General features: G+C 44.3%; 1 protein-coding gene across 2 annotated transcripts; it reads right to left on the bottom strand.

Moving 5' to 3' along the window:
• Positions 1-10,753: 10,753 nt before the first annotated feature.
• On the bottom strand, positions 10,754-18,945 carry SHOX2 (short stature homeobox 2). Of its 2 annotated transcripts, none has more exons than XM_032409234.1 (5): positions 18,597-18,945; positions 15,440-15,648; positions 12,971-13,028; positions 12,579-12,667; positions 10,754-11,047 (listed from the first exon to the last, which is right to left on the bottom strand). In XM_032409234.1, exons 1-5 carry the CDS (start codon positions 18,943-18,945, stop codon positions 10,754-10,756), a joined length of 999 nt encoding a protein of 332 aa, XP_032265125.1. The 2 variants fall into 2 exon arrangements, with proteins under 2 accessions (XP_032265125.1, XP_032265126.1); XM_032409235.1 differs by having other exon boundaries at positions 10,754-11,011.
• Between the last annotated feature and the right edge of the window lie 3,950 nt (positions 18,946-22,895).

Here is a 22,895-nt window from a genome sequence, read left to right as displayed (position 1 = left end):
TGTTGGGAGGTCATACTTAGTCTCCATTTGCTGGTTTCTACACTTCTCCCCAGCCTCTTCATAATGGAGCACTCCAGGGCTCGATCTCTGATTCTCTTCCCTTTACTCAGTTTTTTGGTGATTACATCCAGGCTCATGACTTCAATTGCATTCTATATAAACCTAGAAATAACCCAAATGTCCATCAATGTGAGAGCAAATGCATACATTGGTATGCGAACTCAGTAGAATATTACACAGCAGTCAAATGAATTATAGTGACCTGCAACAATATGAGTGAATCTTAACAGATACGAATAAAAAACAAATATAGGAAGGTAAAGGCATGCAATTTGTAGCCGCACATATAAAGATGTATCAATTCAGAGGAGGTAAATGGAAACAAAATGTTTAGATTTGGATATATTACAAGGGCATCAGTAAATGACTGACATAAACCACAAAAGAAAACAAAATCAGGAGGAAAAGAAGAAAAGGGAAAAAAAAGTTGTGACTATATTAAAGAAGGTAAACATTTGTCCTAATTACATATTATATAATTATTAGTACAAAGGTACAATTTAGGAAAGAAAATTGGAGTACTGCCAAATATTATTCGTCTTTTTAAGAAGGAAATTTAAGTCTCAGTCTGTGCATTTCCTGAATGCACACCCCAGGAGGATGTGCCTCCACACTGGGCACTGCCCACTTCCCCATGCAAAAGCATACCTCTCCTCCCAGCTTTACAGATATTACCAAGATGCCCTACCTCCTCTGACCGTTTGTATCTTCCTCTATATTTCTATTTCTCATTAACTATCGGTGCCAGGCCTACACTCAATCCTCAAATGTTTATTGAATACTTTGAACTTCAACTGTAACTGGACTTCTCTCCTTAAGATTTAAAAGAATGTTTAAGAATGCATATGTATATAGCATCCCAAGTCATTCCAAGGATTATTCTTCACTAAAACAGCTGTTGAAGCATATGATATATGGATATCACAGGGTTTGGTGAGTAAAGGTCTCCTAAGTTTAGCCAACCTACTCACCTCTTTTTCTTTAGTCTTTCTAGCACTTACCACTTGCCCTACATGCCATCCCCATCCCATGTCAACCATACCCTTCCCTCACTTTCAACTACCACTGCCTTCAACAATATCAGACTCCAAGGGGAAATCAAAAAAGGAGATAGTCTGACAAGTTAAAGTAGAAGGGGCGGGGGGGGGAGAGTCCAAGGCATATAGTAGGTTTTTAATAAGTATCTAATGAGTGAATGAATAAATGAGTTATGTACAACTAGACTTCTAGAATGAGAAATTTGGAAGAGAGGAGGAGGATAGAAGGATGAGCTAGAAGAGGTGGGAGGTTGCTCAAGACAAAAACATGAATGCTTTTCATAGAGTGAGTAGAAAAAGAAAATTTCTCCCCCCAAGTAGTGAAGAGCTAGTGAAGAGATAGTCATGGAAATTGGCACTATTTAGTAGAATTTTCTCCCCATTCTACAGCCTACATTTCAGTCACTCAAAGAGTGTAACCAAGCTTCTTTGTTTATTCAGCCCACTGACGTGCTGTGTAGCTCATTCGGTACCCAATTAGATGGGATGAAAAATATGAAGCTGGTGGGGAAGGCAGAGGGTAGAGTACGTGGAACAAGGCTAAACCCACCTCCTTGCTCCACTAACCTCAGAAGTTATCATGTTATCCAGCAATTTCTAACCCCACTTGATTCCATGGACAGCTCTCTGGTGAGGATAGATCATGGCATGAAAGGTAGCATCAGCGCTATGCCCAGATCCACTGCTTTGTCACTGGTACAACTGCAAACATTCCAGAAACGAATCTCCCCCTGCCTGTCAGGACCCATCTAGTCTAATTCTCCACCCTGATCTTGGAAAAGTACGAAAAGGACCAATTACCCTCTGAGTTAGTCAGAGCCTCATTTGTACTCAACGAGAAATCACACACACAGGCACACAACTCCTGCAACAGCACAACGGGTGCTGACTATTAACCTAGATCAATAGTCTCAACAGAAAAGGTCAAAGGTCCAATGGGCTCTGGGAACCCCAGACCACATTACTCTCCACCTTGACCAACTTGACAGACAAGCTCAAATTGCTCAGGCTGTTCCCTTTCAGTGCATTAGCAAACAACATCAGAGCTTGAAACTAATCGTCCTTTTCTCTACATTGAATACTAAAAAAAAAAAAGTAAATAATAACAAGAAGATGACAAAGGAGAATAAAGCAAGACAAAGATTTTCACTGCTGACTAACTTTTCATACAGGAATACACATAATTTGGCAGATTGCCTCTCTAGTCTCCATTTTATAGTAATAAGAGAGATCTGTGGGGCACTCTGCTGAATGGCATATGCACATCTCTATGCCTGAGTGAGAGCATACTCTAGGGTATGCCAAAGCATCCCAGCCCTGAGTTTTGGGGGACTCGTGCTACTGAACAGGCTCAGAAGGCCCCCTGGCATTAAAAATTGACCTGAGGCTCTTATACATACAAATAGCTCAGAAACCTCCTGTATTTATTTCCTATAGCTGCAGTAATACGTTTCCACAAACTTAGTGCCTTAAAACAACACAAATTAATTATCTTACAGTTCTATAGGTTAGAAGCCCAACACAGATTTCACTGGGCTAAAATCAAGGTGTTGGCAGGGTGGCATTTGCTGTGCGGCAACTTCCTGTCTTTGCCTTTCCCAGCTTCTAGAGGCCACCAGCATTCCTTGACTCCTCCATCTTCAAAAACAGCAGTGTTGCATCTCTCACCATTCTTCCTTAGTCCTATCTCTCTCTCTGAGTCTCTGCTTTGGCCTCTCACTTCCGCTTCTAAAAACCCTTTTAATCATAATGGGCCCACTTGAAGAGTCCAGAATAATCTCCCTGTTTTAAAGTCAGCTGATTAGCAACCTTAATTCCACTGCAACTTTAACTTCCCTTTGCCATATAACCTCTTTATATATTACAGGGATTCAGATGCAGATATTTTGGGGGGGCCTTTATTCTGTCAATCACACTTCCAAGTCTATCTATTCCCAAGGCAATTGGAGGACCAGGAGCAGTCTCTCTTTCTAAGTCTTCCTTTGATGGCTAGTTCCACCTAATTTCACCTGTCTAAAAAGTTTTGGAAGGAGGTCTAGACCTAAAACTCCCCCAGAGAGGGTCCTGGACCCTTTTAAATGAGCATTGGGCAAGGCTAAGTTTTAAGGGAAACTATGTAAGCCTCAAAAGAAACACAACTGCTGACAAGTGAGAATTTCAGTAAATAAATATATTGCCCACAAGACAGGTAATTACATTTTAAACCACTAATGCCAATAAATGTAATACAAAACACAATGTAGCATGAGTACTGAAAATTTGGATAGCTTGATAGACTTTTGAAATCATTTTTAAGGGTAGTTTATTTTCTTCTTCCTTAGCACGGAAGCATAAAAAATGTACTCAATAAATAAGCAAACGGAAGGACAATCAATCTAATATCAAAGTGACTAGAGAGTTAATGCCAGGTCTCGATTTGTATGCTGACATTCCGGAATATAGAGGACTGAAGGTCAGAGAATCTGGATAATCTTTGTATTAGTAATGCCCTTGAGTTAACGGGGAGAAAGAACCTTCTCTACTCTATACAAAAGGGCAGATCTAAAGTTACAGTCCTTTAAAAATTCTATCTAAAAAAAGTTCTGCAAGATTTGAGGAAAGTTTTATCCCAAACTCCAGGCCACACAACATATACACACATGCTCAATATTCATCCATAATGAGGAACTGAAATAAATATGCACACCACCTCCAATAGTTTCCAAAACTGTTCCTAAGCACAGACGGGTAAATTCAAAATCCTCTCTATGTGATGATAATTTGAAAGAAAAGTAATAGAAGTATAGAAGAGAAGTATATTAGTAGAAAACCTACATATGCCAGGCACTTTACCCATCTTATTTTATTTGATCCTTACAACAACCTGCAAGATGTGTGGTACAGGACACGAAGAGGACATGGGCTCTAGGAAGCTAAGAAATTCCCTGAAACTTCACATCTAATTAATTTGTGATAAAGTTGAGATTTGAACTCAGGAAAATCTTCCTCTAAAGATTAGTCATATACCAATGACATCACACTGACTTCCAAATGAAGATGTGTAAAAAAGTGCTCTGAGCTCTTACTAGATATTATATAAAATATATATGAGGCAAGTGTAAGTGCTATATCTAAATTTAGGTATTGGAAAGAAGTCGCTCTTCATTTACTCTGTAACTAGGACTCAATTGTTCATTTAACAGGTCCTTATAATAATAATTAAATATTCCTTCCTTTGTATTGTATGTGTTTGATTGTTGGTCAGCTGCATTTGAGTCTTTGGCATTTTATTGCTAATGCTCTGCAAACATGGACAGCCTAAGAAAATGCAGATGGTCCTATGGAACACAAACCACGGCAACATATGGTATGCATTTAATTCTAACAAAGTGTGTTTCTTAACCTCTGGGTGTCGCCCCACCATTCCTTTATAAGGCTACTCATTTCCAAAAAAGATTCCATTTCCAAAAACAGGACAACAGGCCCCACATGTGTTGTACGGCCATTCAGATGCACATAATGTGTCTGAATGCCTTTAAGCAAGTGCATTTAACACATGTTTCCTAGCACTATCATATGTAGTTATGAACTGTTCCCCCCTCAGATGGTAAGCCCCTTGAGGGCCAGTGTCATGCTTGATATTTCACCTTATTAGCTGTACATGGCAGAGTAACAATACTGTCATGTGTATAGCACCGCGCTCTTATGGCTAAGACCCCTAACTACATTGTGACATTTGCCACAGCTTCCACACGAGGCTGGCAGAGGCTAAGCAATTAGCTAGAATCACAAACTAATAGATAATGTTTTCCTCTGGCCCACAACAGAAAAGTATTCATTCCTTGCATTGCACTGCTTTTTTTCTTCCTCTAAGATTTTATTACAAGAATTAATGCCTATTGATCTTTTTATTAAGATAAATGTCATATATTGCTTACATATACATGTGGAAGGCACTGTTCATAGGGCTTCCCATATCCTAACTCATCTAATCCTCGTAACAGCCCCCCCATGAAATAGATGCTGTTTTATCTCCATTTTACAGATGAGGAAACTGAGGCACAGAGAGATTGATTCATCCAAACTCACAAAACTGGTAAGTGGCAGCAGTGAGGTTTGAATCCAGAAAGTCTGGCTCCAGAGTCTGTGCCTTTAACTTATTCTGCCTGAATAAGAATCTACAAAGATCCTTGCTCAGGACATGTGAGTGGTTGTTCAACAAGGCGGGGAAATGTGTGTTTACTCCTCCTTATGTGATTTATTTGATTATATTCTAAAACCTTTCTTCATGCCAATAGAACTACATGTAAGTACTATACTAAATTTTCCTGTACTGAAGGCATATGCGATGGTTACCTTGACTGACACATAAAATACCCAAAACAAAATACCCCAAGACTTGAGGATTTTTTGTTCTATGAATTAGAGACATGAAAGGATTGCCTCGGCATCAGAAGTGTTACAAGCTCACATCTGTAAGTCTTTCTTGGAGATTTCCATATTTCTTATACAGGAATGTTCCCTGTCTGAAATATTTCAGTGTTCACTCTATATCTCAGTTTGAAAATTATCTAATCCTTTTTAATTTTCCACTACTTTTTCTCCACACATAGGACAAGCACTTGCTTTCAGTATGATGTTTAACACTTTTTATGTTTTTATTTCAGTCAGCTTGAAAACATGCTAGTAAACATGCAAACATATTGTAAAGGTTTAAAATTCGGGGTGTGTATACATATATCAACAGGAGTTATGAATTATGTATATCTGAGCCTATATAAATTAGATTTTGAAGAACAAGCATCAGAGTACTCAGGCAGGTCATAATAAGAGATTCCATCTGAAATGTAGAAACTACCTTGAATAAATTATCCATAAGTTAACACTCTCATTACAATGACATATTTATTATTTCTGGGTTGTGATGTTCCTTTAATGCACTCTGATTAACTGTTCTAATGGCACTTTAAGAAACCATTTCAGATTTTTTCCCCATTGAAATTTAGCACATTTTATTTACATTTGAACTAAAATAATTTAAAATAATGTAACCTTAAAAACAATCACCCACTTCCCAATGTAGAATGCCATTTTCTTCTGCCCAAAAATATTTAATTAAAGCAGGATATAACTTTAGTAATTATTTTCACACAGAATGACTCTAAAATTAATAGTCACTTGTAAAACTGTTTAAAAATTGGGAGACTGACAATGAAAACAATCTTAAATGCTTTGTTTATGTGACGAAAAGGAGTGATCCTTTAATTCCCTCATACACATTAAACTGATTTCACAGAGTTTCTGTACTGGTGTTTAACATAGTCAAGTGCTTGAGGTTACAATGAATAAACAATCTTGAGATCTTATTGCAAATGTTTGCAATTTATGATGTAAACTGATTTGTGAAAAAATAACAGGATCCATGTCACTGAAGCCAAAAAGACATTTTTCAGAAATCAAAATAGTTCCGAAATTTGAGCACTGCCTTATACTAAAGTATTACCATCTGAGGATCTACAAAGTTTATAAGTGTGGGGAAAAACTCAAAATAGGTATTTATCAATTCAGCTTCGAGCAAAGGCCTCAGATCTTACCGGGCCCTTCTGTATCATGACGTCCTTAATACTAATGTCTTGAATAATCTCTTTTAACTCGGTTTTCCCCTGTCAGGGATTTTGTAGCTCGGGAAGGTTTTGCACACCTTGAAAGAAGGGGGGGGGGGGAGTGGCGAAATCTCTATTAATTATTTATTACGATTATTGAGTTTCTACCAAAACGACGTGCATGTTGGGCCTTATTTGAATTTAAAGTGAAGATTCTTCGGACCCTTTCTCAGAGTGGCTGTGGAAACCCTGGGTTTGGAACCTCTCTCTCACACCCTCAGGCCCCTGCGGGCGAGTTTGGGCGATGGCGCGGGGGACGGCCCAGGGAGAGCGCGCGTGGGAGACGGGCGGGAGGGACGCGGCCCCCAGCCGCCAGGAAAGGCAGCCTCGGCCCTCGCTGAGTCTCGGGAGAGCGGACACCCCTGACGCTGGGTCCCGCAGGCCGCGCCCAGCTCAAGTACCGCCGACCGGGCCAAGAAACTTTGGCCTTTCTCGCCCGGCCTGGCCGCTTCCGCTGGCTCCCCGGCCTTCCCCGCTCCCGCCCGGCCCCGGGCCCCGCGGTTGCGGCGCCCAGCCCACCCGGCTCCTGCTGCCGGGAACATTCCGGGCCGACCTAGGCCGTGCTGCCGCGCGCCCGTCCTGGTGACCCGGGCCTCGCCTGCCGGGGCCCAGACGTCCATGCTTCCTTTGACCTCAAGCTTCCCCCGAGCTAAGCTGCGGGGACAGACTGGGTTTCGCGTCGGATGTAGGCTGGACCCGGGACGGAACATCTAACTCCCCCGGCCCCAAGTTCTCCCGTGACCTCCGACTTCCCTTGGGGTGCCCTTAGAAATGTCCGAACCCGCGTGGGGGGCTCCAGCAGGGTTGGGGCTGGGAGCCTGCGTGTTCGGACCCTCGGGCCCGGCGCCGACCGGAGCTCGCCGGAGGCCACCCCGTCAAGGCGGGCGCCCCGGCGCTGCCGATTCAAGGTGCACCCCGCCCCTAGGCAGATGTTTATTAGGAAAACTAAGGACAGCTAAGAGACCTAAGAGACCTGTCAACTTGTCAACTAGGAGACTTGCAAGGCCTGGGCGCTGAATACGGCCCAAGTCCTGTTCAGTGGTCTTTGAAAGCTAAAAAGATAAATATAAAGATATAACCCACGTCTACTCAGACGAACAGCTTTGAGTGTGCGAGCTCAACCCGGGAGAAGGCCGGGTGGGGACGACGGGAGCACTACTGGAAGACGCGGGGCTTTGTCGAAGGGGTGGGGTGGGGGTATGCGTCCTCCGGCCCAAAGAGGGCCCCAAGGGACACTCGGGACACCCTTGATCATCTCGGAGGATGCCCCCCATCCCCAGAACCCGCGCGGAAAAAAAGGTCCTGTCCCCGGCCTGGCCGGGGCCGCGTCTTCATAGTCTCTACCCACCCCTAAACAGGCAGCGCTTTCGGGTTTTACTAGTGAGATTTCTTCCGGGAGAAGGGGGCACGGGGAGGCGGGAGGGAGGGAGGGTATCCTCGGTATTCTAAGGACGGCTAGGACCCGGCCTCTCCTAAATAGGGCCCTGGCTTCTACCTTTCCCTAGATTTAACCAACGAAAAATCTGCTTGGGCCAAAGCGCTAAATTGGAGTGAGGAGGTGGGAGATCCGCCCCTCCCAGAGCCCCAATACCCCTCCGCGGCTTTTACCCACTCCCAAACCTTCATCGCTTGCTTGGGGAGGGTCGTCGACCTGGGATCGAGTGTCCATTATGCCACAATTAACCCAGGTAGATTTCGCACCGTGTGATCCCGCTTCCCTTTCTCCCCAAACTGCTCCCCGAAAAACTTCAAGGGTGAAAGTGCATCAAAATGAAGTATGAGAGTTTGTCTTAGGGAGTCTATTTAATATTATTTTACATATTATCTGTTCCTTTATTGATTTGGTGTAAAATCAATCCGGTTTCTATGCTGGGTGGATGAAAAGGGGGTGGGGGTTGCGCTCAGCGATATCGAGAGCCACAGCCACCATTCTCACGGCCCCTTAATAGCTGCACGTAGAAGCAGAGGCAAGCGCTTTTCTAAGTTGATGTAGTCGAGAGATAGATACACATTAATCAAAAAGGAAGAAGGAAAGACTATCCCGGATAGTTTAATAGTAACAGGAACAAAGATGACGCGAACCCCATCAAATGAAACAATACTATTTTCATTCAATTGATCGCAAAGTGTCTTCAATTAATAACTTGGCACTTATTTAAAAGGTTTAACAGAGGTGAAATCGAAACATTTTGTACCAACAACACATCATGAAATAACAGCATCTTCTTCTGCTTAAAATAACTTAATACACTAGAAAAAATATGGCAAATATAAATAACTTTGTTTTCATGGAGAACAAATAGTTACAAAGCTCAACCGCATACCAAAGTTCAGTTAAAAGAGCTTTTCCTCTTTCTTGTAAATTAGAAAAAAAAAAAAAAAAAGCTAAGGAGGCTTTCTAGTGATTGGGATACAGATTGCTTAGTCCAGGGTACCCCAGTTTAAATAGTTACATGAATTGAAACAAAAAAAATTACTTGAATATACACCTTTGTGAGATAAAATGCAAATGTTGAAAGTCAACCATCAGTTCACACATTATAGCCAAAATAAACTTTGTTCGTGTGTATCAACATATTTTACACAAACCTACTGCCTGTATCTAGTTGGGTATTATTTAAGGTGAGTGTGACAGGATAGAGAGGGGGAAATAAAGCAAGGTTCCCAAATAGGACATCAGGAAATCAGCAGGAGGGAGTACAAGAAAGGAGGAAGGAGAGGGGACTATCATTGATTGAGCGCCTACTATGTGCCAGGAGCCGTGTGAGGCGCTGTACCTTTATTATTTCATTTGGTCTTCTTTTCTTTTTCCTTTCCCCACATTTTCTGCCCGCCTCCGTCTTCTTGGGACAGAGTGTAAACTTTTTCCCTTCCGACCTTTTTCTTTTGTCCGACAGGATCAAAGATGGGGCAAAAATTATAGATTTGATATACATCAATTTCCAGATGCTTTTGGTATTGTTTTTCGTACTGAAGATGAAAATGGAGTAAGTGCATGTGAGTAAAGCAGGGAGCAGGGAGACACCATCAATGGAATACAAGTAACATGCAAAACCGGAATTTACTGTCAGCAGTCTGGACAGTGCTGCCATAATAATTTCTCAGAGAAATCATTGTCTGTGGTAACATTTTTTGTATTAATATCATTTTTTTTCCTCTCCTCGTTTTTATACTGTCTTCCCTCTTCTTACTCTTCCATACGTGGTGGTTTTTAACTCAAAGCATCTGATTCAACGTAAAAGGAGGCCCGCCTCTCTTATCAAATTTCTTGTATTAAAGTGAACTTCGCAGAAAAAGGTCAGTTTCAAAACCTGTGAACTTCCCAGCTGCGCACGTTTTAAATCTTAATTCTTTAAATAAGTATACCTCTTCCTTCTGTTTTGCCTTTTTTAGCCCATTAAAAAAAACATACACTTTAAGTTGATACTCCCCCCCCCCCCAATTCTCTCGAGATTCGTCCGGGTTATTTTTCCATATTTTTAAATGTATAAAATACTTTAATTTTTAAAATTTGTTTTTGTTCCTTGGTTCTTTCTCCGATTTCAACTTCTGCCAAATAGCAGTAAGTTCCCTTCCTCTTTTTTCTTTCTGGTTTGTCTTTTCTACTTTTTTTTTTTTTTTTTTTGCTCATTTTTTATTAACAGGATTTTTATTTCTACGCAAGAGTCCATCGTTGCAGCTTTGCCGTGAGCCACACTCCGCTGTCCCAGCGCTCCCTTGTTCAGTCTCTCTCCAGACTTCCCGAAAACTTGCCCCTATGAAGCCGAATACTACGCCCTTGGGTAGGTGAATGGTCAGGAGCCACAGAGCTGGTGCGCCTAGTGGGATCCAAGGTCCCGCGCGAAGTCTCGCCCTCCGAGTCCGGGATGTGGAAGGCGGCAAAGGCCGATCAGCGGGGCGGAAAGAGGGTCGGTTCCGGAGGTCCGGAGGGGTTAAACGGAAAAGCAGCGGGGCACGGAGGATTTGCAGGGTGCGTGCCGCGCAGGACGCGCGACGTTGGTGCTGGCGTTGGCGTCACAGACCCAGGGCGGCAGCGTGCTTTTTGGCTTTCAGTCTGAGATCGGCGATGCTGGAGTTCTTGCTGGTGGTCTTGGCTGCGGCGGCGGCAGCCACCACAGAGGCAGCGGAGGCTGAGTCCGCGGCCAGCGTGGCTAGCGGCAGTCCGAAGGGCGGCGCCGGGAACATCATATAGGGCGCGTGCGCGGCCAGGTGCGGGTGCAGGTGGTGGTGCGCGTGCGCCACGGCGCTGTCCAGCTGCAGCTGCGCCTGAACCTGAAAGGACAAGGGCGTCACGTTGCAATGACTATCCTAGGGTGACAACAGAATAGAAACAGAGCATTAACGGCGTCCAGCTTGGCGAGGGGGAAGGCTGGGGCTGGGGACAGGAGAGGGGAGTTCGGCTGACCTTCTCAGTCTGTTACTGAATCTGGGGTGCCACAGGGATACTCCGGTGCGCCAGAGTCTCTGCAACTCTTCAGCACGCCTTATCTCCCTTGGCCCTAGGGGACTCCTGTCTGCAGGAATGTGGCCGCCCCCCTCGGGAGCTGGGCCCATCAGAGGGCAACATTGCTATTGTGTTAAAACATCGCCCTCCTCAAAATTACAAAAGTAATTTGGAAAGGCTCTCTTGATGTCATCATACACCTCTTACCCATTAAAGCACTGAAGTACTAACAAGCAAACTATAAAACTTTTCCCTGTCACTTGGGGAAATTATTGCATCTTCATCACAATTGGCACAATTGTTAGTACTTCTAACCTTTACTGCTATAACAATTACCCTTGTTATAAAGCAGATCTTCTTTAAAATGCAGATTCTGATTCAGAAGGTCTGCATTGGGACCTGAGATTCTGCATTTCTAACAATCTCCCAGGTGGTGCTGGTGCTGCAGGCCTGCAGATCACTTTCTGAGTAGTAAGGGTCTCCTTTTTAGATCCCACTCTCTCTCTCCAATCATTCCCTCTTGCTTCAAAAGCCTAGCATTGGGATGCTAGCTAGAGTCCTGTGGTGCCAAGAGAGCTAAGATCTCCCTAACAGTAACTGTCAATACATGGGTACACCCGTGTGTCTCCCCAGTCCAGGGTGCTGCCAACTGAGAGCTAATTCTTGACTTCACAGCCCTACCAAGCAGGGGTCCCAGCTGAGGAGGGGGAAGGTCAGGCACTGGTTGGGTAAGGATTGAGCCCTTAGGCTTGGAGAGCAGGAGAGTTTAGAGCACTGGGATTTCCAAGGATTAAATCATTGCTGCAGGCTGTCCTTTTAAAATGTAGTCTTAAAGGTTTCTTTATGCCTAAGAAAGGGATTGCAGAGGCAGGGCATCCCTGGGAAGACCAAGGCTTCCCTCTCTACTAGAGATGAAGCTTTGTTTGCAGAGACAGGTTTAAAAAATCAAGTATGAGTTGGAAGTACTTTTATTTATTTACTTTTCTTTTGCCAGAGACATTTAATGTGACTAAGAGGTAGAAAATACCTAGAAAAATATTTAGAAAGTTGCCTTAGAAAACACCTTAGGACTAACCTCTGTATTGGATCTGACAAAATCTTAATAAAAGGCTTTTCCTTCCTCTCCCCAAGTGCAATCTTTAGTGCATTTTTAAAGGACCAGTCGCTGGCCTCAGGCTTCTGCAGGTTTCCCATGAGGAAAGAAAGGACTAGGCATGTAGGCCCTTGACATTTTATAGGTTTTTAAAGGGGAGTAGATTCACTATATCATCTCAAAATTATTCTTCAACCTCATGGACACCAACATGGGACTCAGAGAGAGGGTATATTCAACAATTCAAGCAAAATCCAGGTCTTTTTACAGTTAAAAACAAGTTGAAACTGGGCTATACTTGCCTGCTGAAATGGCATCCTTAAAGCACCTACATTCACATAGGGCGCAACTCTACAAGCTTCAAACTGGCTGGCAGCCCCTATGAGAACACCTGTAAAAAAATGGGGAACAAAACACAATAATGTGAGGTTAACATTTCCAGCATTGTTTTCCAGGATTCCAAATGATACCAAGATAGAATAAATTCTTTTGGAATTGGACTGTTATCTTCCTAAATAGCTGCCATAATTAAAATAAATGTAATGTACTCCCAAACTTTAGGACTCTCATTAACTGCCTTCAGAGCAGATTTTTAAATAGAGACCATGATTATCTTTCAGAGTTTCTTTCTGACTTTGTATATTGCCCCGTTCTCTTTTTACTTAGAATATCAGATGTCCTTTGAGAAGCATACCTTTATGGAGTTGATTTTCTTGTTTTCTACATTTTGCTCTTCGATTTTGAAACCAAACCTACAAATTGGAAAAATAAAATAAAACCTAGATGTTATGAACTCCTTTAATTACCAAAGTACAATGAAAAAACAGTAGTGTTTTAGGCAAGGATTGAGAGATATAGCAAACAATATTTGAATTATAAAAAACACTCTCAATTTCCAAAGTCAAATAATGTAAATGAATGACAAAAGTAGATTTCATAGACTTTTGCAAGATAAATTGTTTCTTGATAAATTACTATTAGTCCTGGTTTCATCTTTCTACATTATAGAGTCCCCAAGGCCTAAAACTCTCCATGATACCTGATACTAAAGTGATAATGGGTTTAGATGTTTGCCCAGTAAGACCTGAGAAGAATGTGCTCATTAATAGCCTGTAATATTAATTAGCTTCATCTTCAAGAAAAACCAAACACCAAAGCAAATAGTGACTCTGTTTTTTTGGGGGGGGGGGAGATAAGAGTGGGGGAAGAGTTAATTAATGCCATAAAAGCCTCACTACAAAGAAGTTTAGGATTTCTCTGTTCCTCTGTGCAGCAGAGTGTAACACAGTAGCAGAATAATTGTGCCATTATCATGATAATCTAATTTGCTTCTATAGAAAAAATCTACTGCTTACATTAGGGTAGTAGAAAATAACCCTAAAATTTAAAGAAAGGTATGAAAAAATGAAGACCAGTAATAAAGTTCATTTCTTATGAGAAAAAAAAAAAACACAAAACAATAGTCTATGTAAAGGGGAAGGTAGGAAGGTATGAATCAAGTAACTCCTGGAAACTGTCTTCTCCCAGATATTACCTTCTTAAATAAACTTGCGAACTTTTAGAGGCAGTATGACAGATTTTTAAAAATTCATACAAAGCTTGCTTTTACACTCCAATCATACAGCATTATGTTCCAATAATACAGCATATTGACTGATTCACAAATTAAGGTTTGAAAAAAACTATAAAAGAAAAATACTGCTTCAGAGCTTTTTCTTGTTTTTGAAAGCAAGTGTCATAGTCAATGTAAATCTTCAAAAATTCCCCTGCCATTTAGTGTAATAGAAGGGGAGATTTCATGCCAGGGTGGCATCCTTTGTATAACTCACATGGCCTGAGGCTTCTTGCCTCTTTTTTTCCCCTGGAAGAGTTTGAACTGAGAAACTAATGCTCATAACTGTAATAATTATCATCGTGTCTTTAAGGGGTTGCTGAGCCTCTAGAGATTTCAGTACACACAGCAAAGCAGCAAAGGCTTAAAAAGGAAGAGCAGAGCCTTCTATTGACGGCTGTGATGACCAAGGCAGCCTATTATTACTTTTCCCCTTCAACGTGACTGCTCTGTTTTTGTCCTGATCCTATTACAAGATGCGGGGAAGCCCCATAAGAATTGCATAGTTTGCTGCAGATGGTGGTCTCTCCACCCAGAGACCCCGGGAGTATCTGTTACAGTGATACTTTGTAACAGCTGCAGATGTTCAGGCCTAAAACTGCTCCATGTGTTCAAACAAATAATGACCATCATTTTCTCCTATTTTATTATTTGAGCGGAAATACAATCTGAAACATTTAAATGTTTTCTCCATAAAAGTAGAAGGATATATACGCATGTATATATATAATTTTCTACCTTGAATGCCCCCAAAGCCTATTGCCATTACTTTCACCCCCACAACCAGTAAGAAAACAAAAAATAAAAAACAAAAAACCTGTTCCAATCCTAACTTCATCACGTAAGGCACTTGTTGGGTGTTGGACTGTGGGAATGCCAATATTAAGATAGAGAGTTGTTTTAAAATCAAGTTTCTGTAGGTTCAGGTTTGCTGTCTTGGTTAAGTGAGGGAACAAAGAGTGACCAAAATGCATTTATTTCTCTACTGTTTTACACACAGTTTGAGATCGACTGCTAACGGCAAACTGTAAATTTCCACACTTAACAGTTGCTAATTTTCTTTATAGTCTGTACATCTATAAACCTAATTGGCATATCCGCTTGGCAACCCTAGACCCTGGAGCAGGCCCTCAAGGAAAACCAACTCAGGCGAACAAAATATTCGTTGTAACTTTTAAGGCATCCAGAAGATAAAACGTTTTCTGTGGGATTTTTTTTAAGGCTTATAAAAGTAGGCCCATTAGGATTAAACCACATTAAAGGCATCGTAAGGCGAGGGGAGGGGGTGTGGTTTATAGAAACTCTGGGAGCAAGCCCAGCACAGCTTTCTTGTGCTGGGAACATATGTTGGGATGGGGTGGGGGTAGGCTACAAGACTAAGATTTACTTTGGAAAATAAGACCTCTAGTAAAGATATCCCTTCCCTTCTCACCTTACTCCAGACTCTTGAACCTGCGCCCTCTGTGTGTGTCTCCCAAGCTGCCTCTCTAACCCCCGCGTGCCCCTCCTCTACACCCTGGGCCCTGCCTTGACCTCCTCACAGCTGGATACCTGCACTCGGGCTTCGGACAGCCCCAGCCGTTGGCTCAGTTCCTCGCGCATGAAAGCGTCCGGGTAGTGGGTCTCATCAAAAAGCCTCTCCAGTTCGTTGAGTTGTTCCAGAGTGAAATTGGTCCGACTTCGCCTCTGCTTGATTTTGGTCTGGCCTTCGTCCTCCATCCCTTTTGCATCCTCTTTGCGATCCTTCAGCTCTGGGGACACTGGAGGGGGCACCACAAATATAGCCACGCGTATGTCCACGTGCGCACACAGAAACACACACACACACACACACACACACACACACACACACACACGGACAAAAACAACACAGCAAATCCTGTTACCAGATTTGTCTCCAAAAGGATGGAGGATCCTGCCCCCTCCTGGAGTTCCTGGCCAGTCCCTCACCCTGTCCTGAGGAAGAGGATTCTGGAGACGCGAAAAGATCAACTCTGGGCGGCCGCCTGCCCCCGGCTATTCACCCACTCACCCCTTCGCAACTGTAGCCTCAACTCACCTCCTCACTGTCCACTCCACCGTCCCCCCCCCCCCCCCCCCCCCGCGAACCCCAAATCCATTCCATTCAACCTCTCTCGCGCTCACCCTCTCCCACGCACACACAGAATCAAAAGCATCGCGCCGGCCCAGACACAGAACCCGGTAAGGGCAGAAGGGCGCGGCGAGGCCATGCACTGGCCTCTCACCGGCTATTCCCAGAGAGCTGGGCCATTCTCAGGCCAGCTCCGGCCACCGCTGGCTCTCTGTTTCTCTCAAACTTCCTGCTCTAATTTGGGAACAATTGGGCCCAAGGGTTGCAGCGGCTGAACGAGACCCGGGTGATGAGCGGTACTGGGAGCCGCATCTCAGGGCTTTCGATGCTGACCCAGGGCTCGAGCCTAACCCTGCGGAGGGCCCACGGGCGGCCAGGCAGTCCCTATCCCCCATGCCGGACACTGGGAGCCTGAGCAGAGGCGCCCACGCCATGTTGACTGCCTGAAGGGCTTGCGGCTCACGCCAGGCCAAAAGGCGAGAGGCGGAAAACTAGCTTCGCGAGGCGCGCGAAATAGACCGCTCCCTCTGTTCTCTCCTTCTCCCTCCCCACTGGAAAGGCGGACTCGACCCTAAATGCTTAAACCCACAGAGATCAACAGGTTCAAGCGGAACATTCGTGATCCTTGGTTTCTATTGGTTGCTCAAAGCCTTTTCATGCATCCAGCAGCTCGGTTGTTTAATAAAATATGCATTTTTTTTTTCGGCTTTGGGTTTGCACACATCCGTTGCTACTTTACTGTCCTTCCTTCTCCTCCCTTTAAAAACAGGAGCTCTGCGAATGTGAGCATACAGAGTCACCCGAGGGATAGGGATATATATGTGAATATATATATATATATATATAGGCCAAGGGGCAGTGATCAGGGGAGCCCATATCAACATAAGCTGCCCTCTGGAACCTTCATCCTCTGCGCCTGAGTCGGAGCCTTGGGTTTTTAAGGTGTCAAAGCTGAGTTTGGATAGTCGAGAGGCTGTTTGCAGTTCTTCCTAGCCCAGGATCCCGATCAGCATGGGTGTTAAAAATCATTTCCGGAAGAGCCGGCCTGCAGAGAAATTAATACTTGTCCTGAGCTTGGAAATCAACAATCCCAGGACTGTGTCTGCCCGGGTTCAGACCCTAACCGCGCGATGCGGCGGGCTGGTGTACCCAGGGCCTGGAGCTGCAGACTCACGCCCGGGAGGCTGCACTGAGCCGCCTGACAGTTGTGCCATCATTTTCCAAATTTAGGAGGATCTGCTGCCTGGTCTGGGGGAAGAAGAGCCTCTAGATCCCAGCCCAGTCTAGCATTCTAGCTATGGTGATCTTAAGTGTTGTCCGCATTTCTTGTACTCAGAGTTCGTTTTATGGACATTTGTCCTTCCGCCGGGAAGGAAGCGGATAACATTATAGCAAATACTCGGAGCCAAGTTAATAAGAAAATATTTGCACTGATATTGTAATGAAATTTAAATATGAAAACACATCCTTCAGATTCTGCCAAAGGGTTGAGAAGGCTTTGTCTATTTCGTGTCATCCACAGTGGATGCCTCTCAAACTTTTGGAGCTTCAAAGAGAAAGATGTCCACATTTCTACTTGATTAATAGACTTAATAGACTCTATTTCGCCCCCAAATTTCCATTTATTGGCCTAAACAGGAACAGACCGTGTTATAAACAACTTAATTGCTTGCTTAAATATGTGATTCTACGCATGTCACATATTTTCTTAATTGGAAAAATATGGCAGCACACCAGTTACTGCAAGCACCAAGTGCCAGATTAATTTTATTGTTGAACTCTTTTGAATTGGTACAGGACGCTCCACCATTTAGATAAAGCCATTTCCTAACACTTTGCTGGCACCAAAGGATTTCTCACCACCCCCCTCCGACAAAACCAGAGTACTAAATGATTCGAAACAGCAATGGAATTGTGTAAATATCGAAAAACCAACCAAAAAAAAAAAAAAAAAAAAAAGGAGCCTAACGCGTCTCCAGAGAGAAACAGCCTAGCCTGCCTTGGCCCTGTTCAATCTTAATAGCTCAAAGAGAATGAGAAGTTTTGACCTCCAAGATCCGAGAAGCCAGGATCTTCGTCGAGTTCGAGTGGATCTCAGCCGCGGCCCGAAACCCTGGGGCGACCCGAGGGTGACATCTCTCTCTCCTCTCTCTCTCCTTCCTCTCTTTTTCTGTCTTTCTCAGGCCTAGGAAAGGGGCTCCCTCAAACTAGGCGCTAGATGCGAACCGTAATCCCGCCGCCTGGCCCAGCTGCTGTCAGCACCCCCGCCGCAGCCGGGCCCAGCGAACTTCCCCATCCGCCCGCTGGCCGTCTGGGCTGCCGGCCCATCCTCCGGCTAGTGAAATGCGCTACAGTGGAATGGAAATAGCGGGAGCATCTGAGAAAGACGCGCTCAAACCCCACGCCCCCCGTCTTCACATACACTCGGACCCCACCCACGGCCGTGCACACCACCGGACTTCCACCCCTCCATCATCACTCTAGCTTCCAAAGCTGGAGTCCAAGGGCCCTCTCCGCGTCCCGCCCCTCTCCCCGCTGGGCCTCGGGGTCCTCTCCCGCCTGAGAGGAGTCAGGAAGGCGGGAAGGGGAATCGCGGCTGGGGGTTTAGGCCGTTACCCTCGGTGAGCCGCGGGCTGCCCGGCTCCCTGCTTCTCTCAGCGGCGCCCATGTCCAGCTCCCGGACGGGAGAGCGCCCTCCTCCAGCTCCTCCGCCTGCTCCTCCTCCTCCTGCACCTCCTCCGCCTCCTCCGCCTCCGCCTCCGCCTCCTCCTCCGCCGCCGCCTCCGCCGGCCGCCCGGACTGCCGGGCTGCTGCGGTCGTCGCGGCCCGGCTCGGCGCAGCCCGTCGGCTCCTTGGTCCCGCGCAGCGGCCCGCTCTCCAGCACCTCTCGGTACGTGATCGCCTCCTTCTTCTCCTTCACTTTCTGGTCAAAAGACTTAGAGACGAACGCCGTAAGTTCTTCCATCGCCGCCGATGCCGGTCAGCCCCGCGCTCAACCTCTCCCAGCCGAGCCCCGCTCTTTTTTTCCTTCTTCTTTTTTTACTGCTCCAGCCCCCCCAATAATAACACATCAATGGGGCAGGGGGTGGGGGAGGAGCTGGAGGAGGAGGAAGAAGAAGAAGAAGAAGAAAAAGAAGAGAAGAAAGAAGAAAGAGGAGGAGAAGTAGGAGAAAAAGAAGTAAGAAGAGGAGGAGGAGGAGGAGGAGGAGGAGGAAGAGGGAAGGGGCGGGGGCCGCCGGAGGGAAATGGGAACTGATGCTTCCCTGCCGGAGCGCGCTTGTTCAATGTTAAGATCTTTGACAATTCTTCCTGCGGAGAGTTCAGATCTGATAGCAATGCTGCGCTTGAAGTCTCACTATTTATACTTCGCAAAGGCGGCCCCTTGTTCTGAGTAAATTACCTCCCCTTCGCAACTCGGAGGGAGCCCCTTCCTGGGGAAGCACCCGCACCACTACCTGGGGGTGGGGGAGTGGGGGTTGGGAGGGAGGAAGAGAGGGAGAGAGGGAGAAAAAGAGAGAGAGATTGAGATTGATTGAGGCTGGAGTCCAGGCAGGCTGGAGCTGGAGTGGGAGGGCAGAGAAGGGGACGGGAGGGGGCGGGAAGAGGAGGCCGGTCCCAGGTCGTCCGGGTTTTCAGATAGCCTCGGCCGCCTGTGCTCCTGGCCATTAATCCAGGATTGACGAGAATCCCTAATTAATTTAATTAGGCGTGGATTTTGCGTTGGTGTCACGATTCAGTTAAACACTGGGGAGCTGAACCTACTCCGCCGGGGCGTGGCCAAGAGGAAACTGACAAGTGCGCGGCTGCTGGAGTCAGTCGGGTATCCGGACTCCGCATCCCACCCCACAACCTCGCACCGCGTCAGGGTGCAGCGCAACTGTTCCTCCCTGCCTTGCTGCCAGGCTCCCTTGACCTGCGTTAGGCGCCCCGCACCCCAGTTCCGTATCCTGACCCTGTGTTCCAATCCTACATCCTCGCTCCTCCCACCCTACAACCCACACAACCCGGCAACCTGGGTTCACAAACCTGCCCAGAGTCAGGGTACTTTACAGCTTCCCAACCCAGCGCGGCTCCTTAAGGAGGCTTCCCGGCTCGCAGCCAGAGCTGAGTCTGGGTCTTCACTAAGCTCCTCGCCCCGGGGAATTTGTGATTCACCCACTACTCGCGCCCTGGAGCCCAAGACGACACCTCTACAGATAAACCCAACTCGTACGCGCCAGTCTATTTAACACATTTCCCGAGCAGCTGTTCCCTGACAGATTCCATTTTTAAAGTGTTTCCTTAGCCCCTGGTCAAGGACAGTTTGACTTCGTTCCCTCTTTGAGGTCTCAGGATCCTGACCCCTTTTTCCTTACAACTCCCTGCACCCAGACCCCTCCCACAATTAACTACAGGAGTTCCTCTTTAGTATCCTCAGAAACATTCTAGTTGATTTCCTAATTTTGAAAAGCAAATTATTTCCTCCCTCTTTGAGTTTGAAAAAAATTCACGTTAAGTTTACACCCCATCTAATTTTACTTACCATGGACTATCCAAAAAGAGGGTCACCAGGAGAAAGGTTTCTCTCTCTCTCTCTCTCTCTCTCTCTGTCAAAGCCACAATTTAAAACTTTATTCCTGGACTATTTTCATCGAAATAGTTTGTTATATGGAAGTAACATCTATATTACTGATTCATTTGTACTGTGTAGGACAAAGCTTGCAGTGAGCAGTGTGGCCATGTATATATCTCACACAAGAATATTTACATAGGAAAGTTATAATTACTTGAGTCTACAAACAAATATATCTCTTCAAGTGTGGTTTGGGGGACATTTTCAAGTAGTATGAATATTAGTGCAGGTTTTCTTCTGATGTTAAAGGTAACTTGTTCATCTTCTTGGATCTGATACTCTCAGTAAAAATAAAAGCAACTACAGAACTTTGATAGGTATACTTCTGCCCATCGGTTAAAGCATGAACACGAAGTTAACAGATAATTTGAGAACTGTCATCAAAGCAACCTGAGTCATTTGTAAAAAGAGAAAACAATTATAACAATATATTAATGGTTCTAGAATATATACAAATAGAGGCTGTATGTATCTTTGTCATACTTTACTACTCTTCAGATTAAAATGTTCACATTTAGTGAATTTAAAGAAAATGAAAATCATACTTTTTAAAATGTTACTTTGCCTTTTTTTTCTTTTGAATTCTGAAGTTATCCTTTGTTCTTCTTAAAACATTTGTTGCTGTATTTAGGAGAAATAATTAAAATCTTTAAGTTTCCAGTAGCAATAGCTTTTAGGTATTAATGAATTACATGAGTGCTTGCTTCTATTTTATCACACTACAAAAGAGACTCAAATACTCACATTTTCCAAAGTTATATGAATTTAGAAACATGATTTTATACTTAGTCTTGATTTACTACTTGTAACCACTTCAATTCTGATATTATCAGAGAGGAATAACCATAAATCTTTAATCCTTTGTGAAAATCCATTTTTCAGGTTATTTAGCAGAATGACCAGGAACGGGGTCAGCTAAATGGACGTGGTGCTCAAAGAGCTCTGAAACTGAGGTGTTAAATACGTGTTCACAAACAGCTCCAACATAACCACAGTTAGAAGTCTGGCAAGGGATCAGGAGACTCACTAGCTACTTTTTAAATTCCATCTACTACTGAGCTTGAGGGAAAGATGACCATTTTAAGGGTGATCAGGGAAGGCTCAGACACAATCATGGTGTAATTCACACCAAATTGATTTTCCCATAGATTTTCCTGGCATATTGGCTTTTTGTATATATTTAGGAATAGTGGTGTTAATATCAGATGGGGCTGTGAGAAATCTGCAGTGTCTCGCCACAGATTCCCACTGGCCCAAGGGAAGTTTAGTTAAAAACAACATCAACAAGGTTTTTAAAATTATTATGAAGTTCTAATGATGTTTCATTAGATAAAAAATATTTTCTTGAGACAGGGTATTTCAAAATGTAATTTTGGTAAAAAACATTGAATAACGTTTAGTTGACAGCCTGCAGACAGATACAGGAGTTCCAATAAAATTCAGGACCCCACGGGGCTCCCCAGCTCTTGAATTATTTAAAATAAACACGTAGTGTAGTAGTTAAGTTTTAAAACGGTCCCTCGAAACTGGTTATTTAAGGTACAGTCATTTATGAGCAATATATTTGTGGAGGTGATTTTCACCCTCTCAAACCGTCAGCGGAAAACTGTAGCTTGGATATCATATCAGTTGTGAACGAGCTGGTTCTCACAGTCGACCCAAACCAAGGCCAAGAGTTTATTCACCTCCTTTCCTTTTCTTACAGATAAATAATGTAGTATGAGTTACAGAAAATGCTGAATCGCTGTAATTTCTATTGGTTTAAATAACAAAAAACCTATATATTGAATTTCTCTTTCAGAAGAAACCTCGTCCCCCTGCCCCAGGCAGCCTTCTCCCCTTCCTCCACCAACCAGTTAACTTTAATATGGGAAACTAATTTGCACGCAACCTGTGAATGCCTTCACCTTCAGGGTAGAAGAAACACCGATTTTAATGCATTTTTGCAAATAAATCATTAGAGTTTAATCACACACGACTCTATACACAGTCCCATGATTTATTATCGTTGGGCTAGTTTCCTCCTCCCTCAGAGTGAGATAACCAATTTCGCTACGTGTGGTGTCTTAAACATAACTTCCTACGATGCAGATTTCTTTACTGATTATCTAAGACGATAGCGACGATTACCAAGGCAATAACACTTTTCAGTCTCCACCTTTATTGCTTTTTGGCAACAAGAAAATCAAATAAGCAAGCACGCAAACCCAACACCAAACAAAAAAATTGGCGGCGTGACAATCTACTCCCTCGGCACTCCTCTAACTCCTGGCAGCCTCTATCGATGCACTCGGAAGCTCGGC

Source organism: Phoca vitulina, unplaced genomic scaffold (assembly GCF_004348235.1).
Source record: "Phoca vitulina isolate PV1807 unplaced genomic scaffold, GSC_HSeal_1.0 scaffold10, whole genome shotgun sequence".
Lineage (NCBI taxonomy): Eukaryota > Metazoa > Chordata > Mammalia > Carnivora > Phocidae > Phoca > Phoca vitulina.
This window is presented reverse-complemented; position numbering and strand designations above follow the sequence as displayed.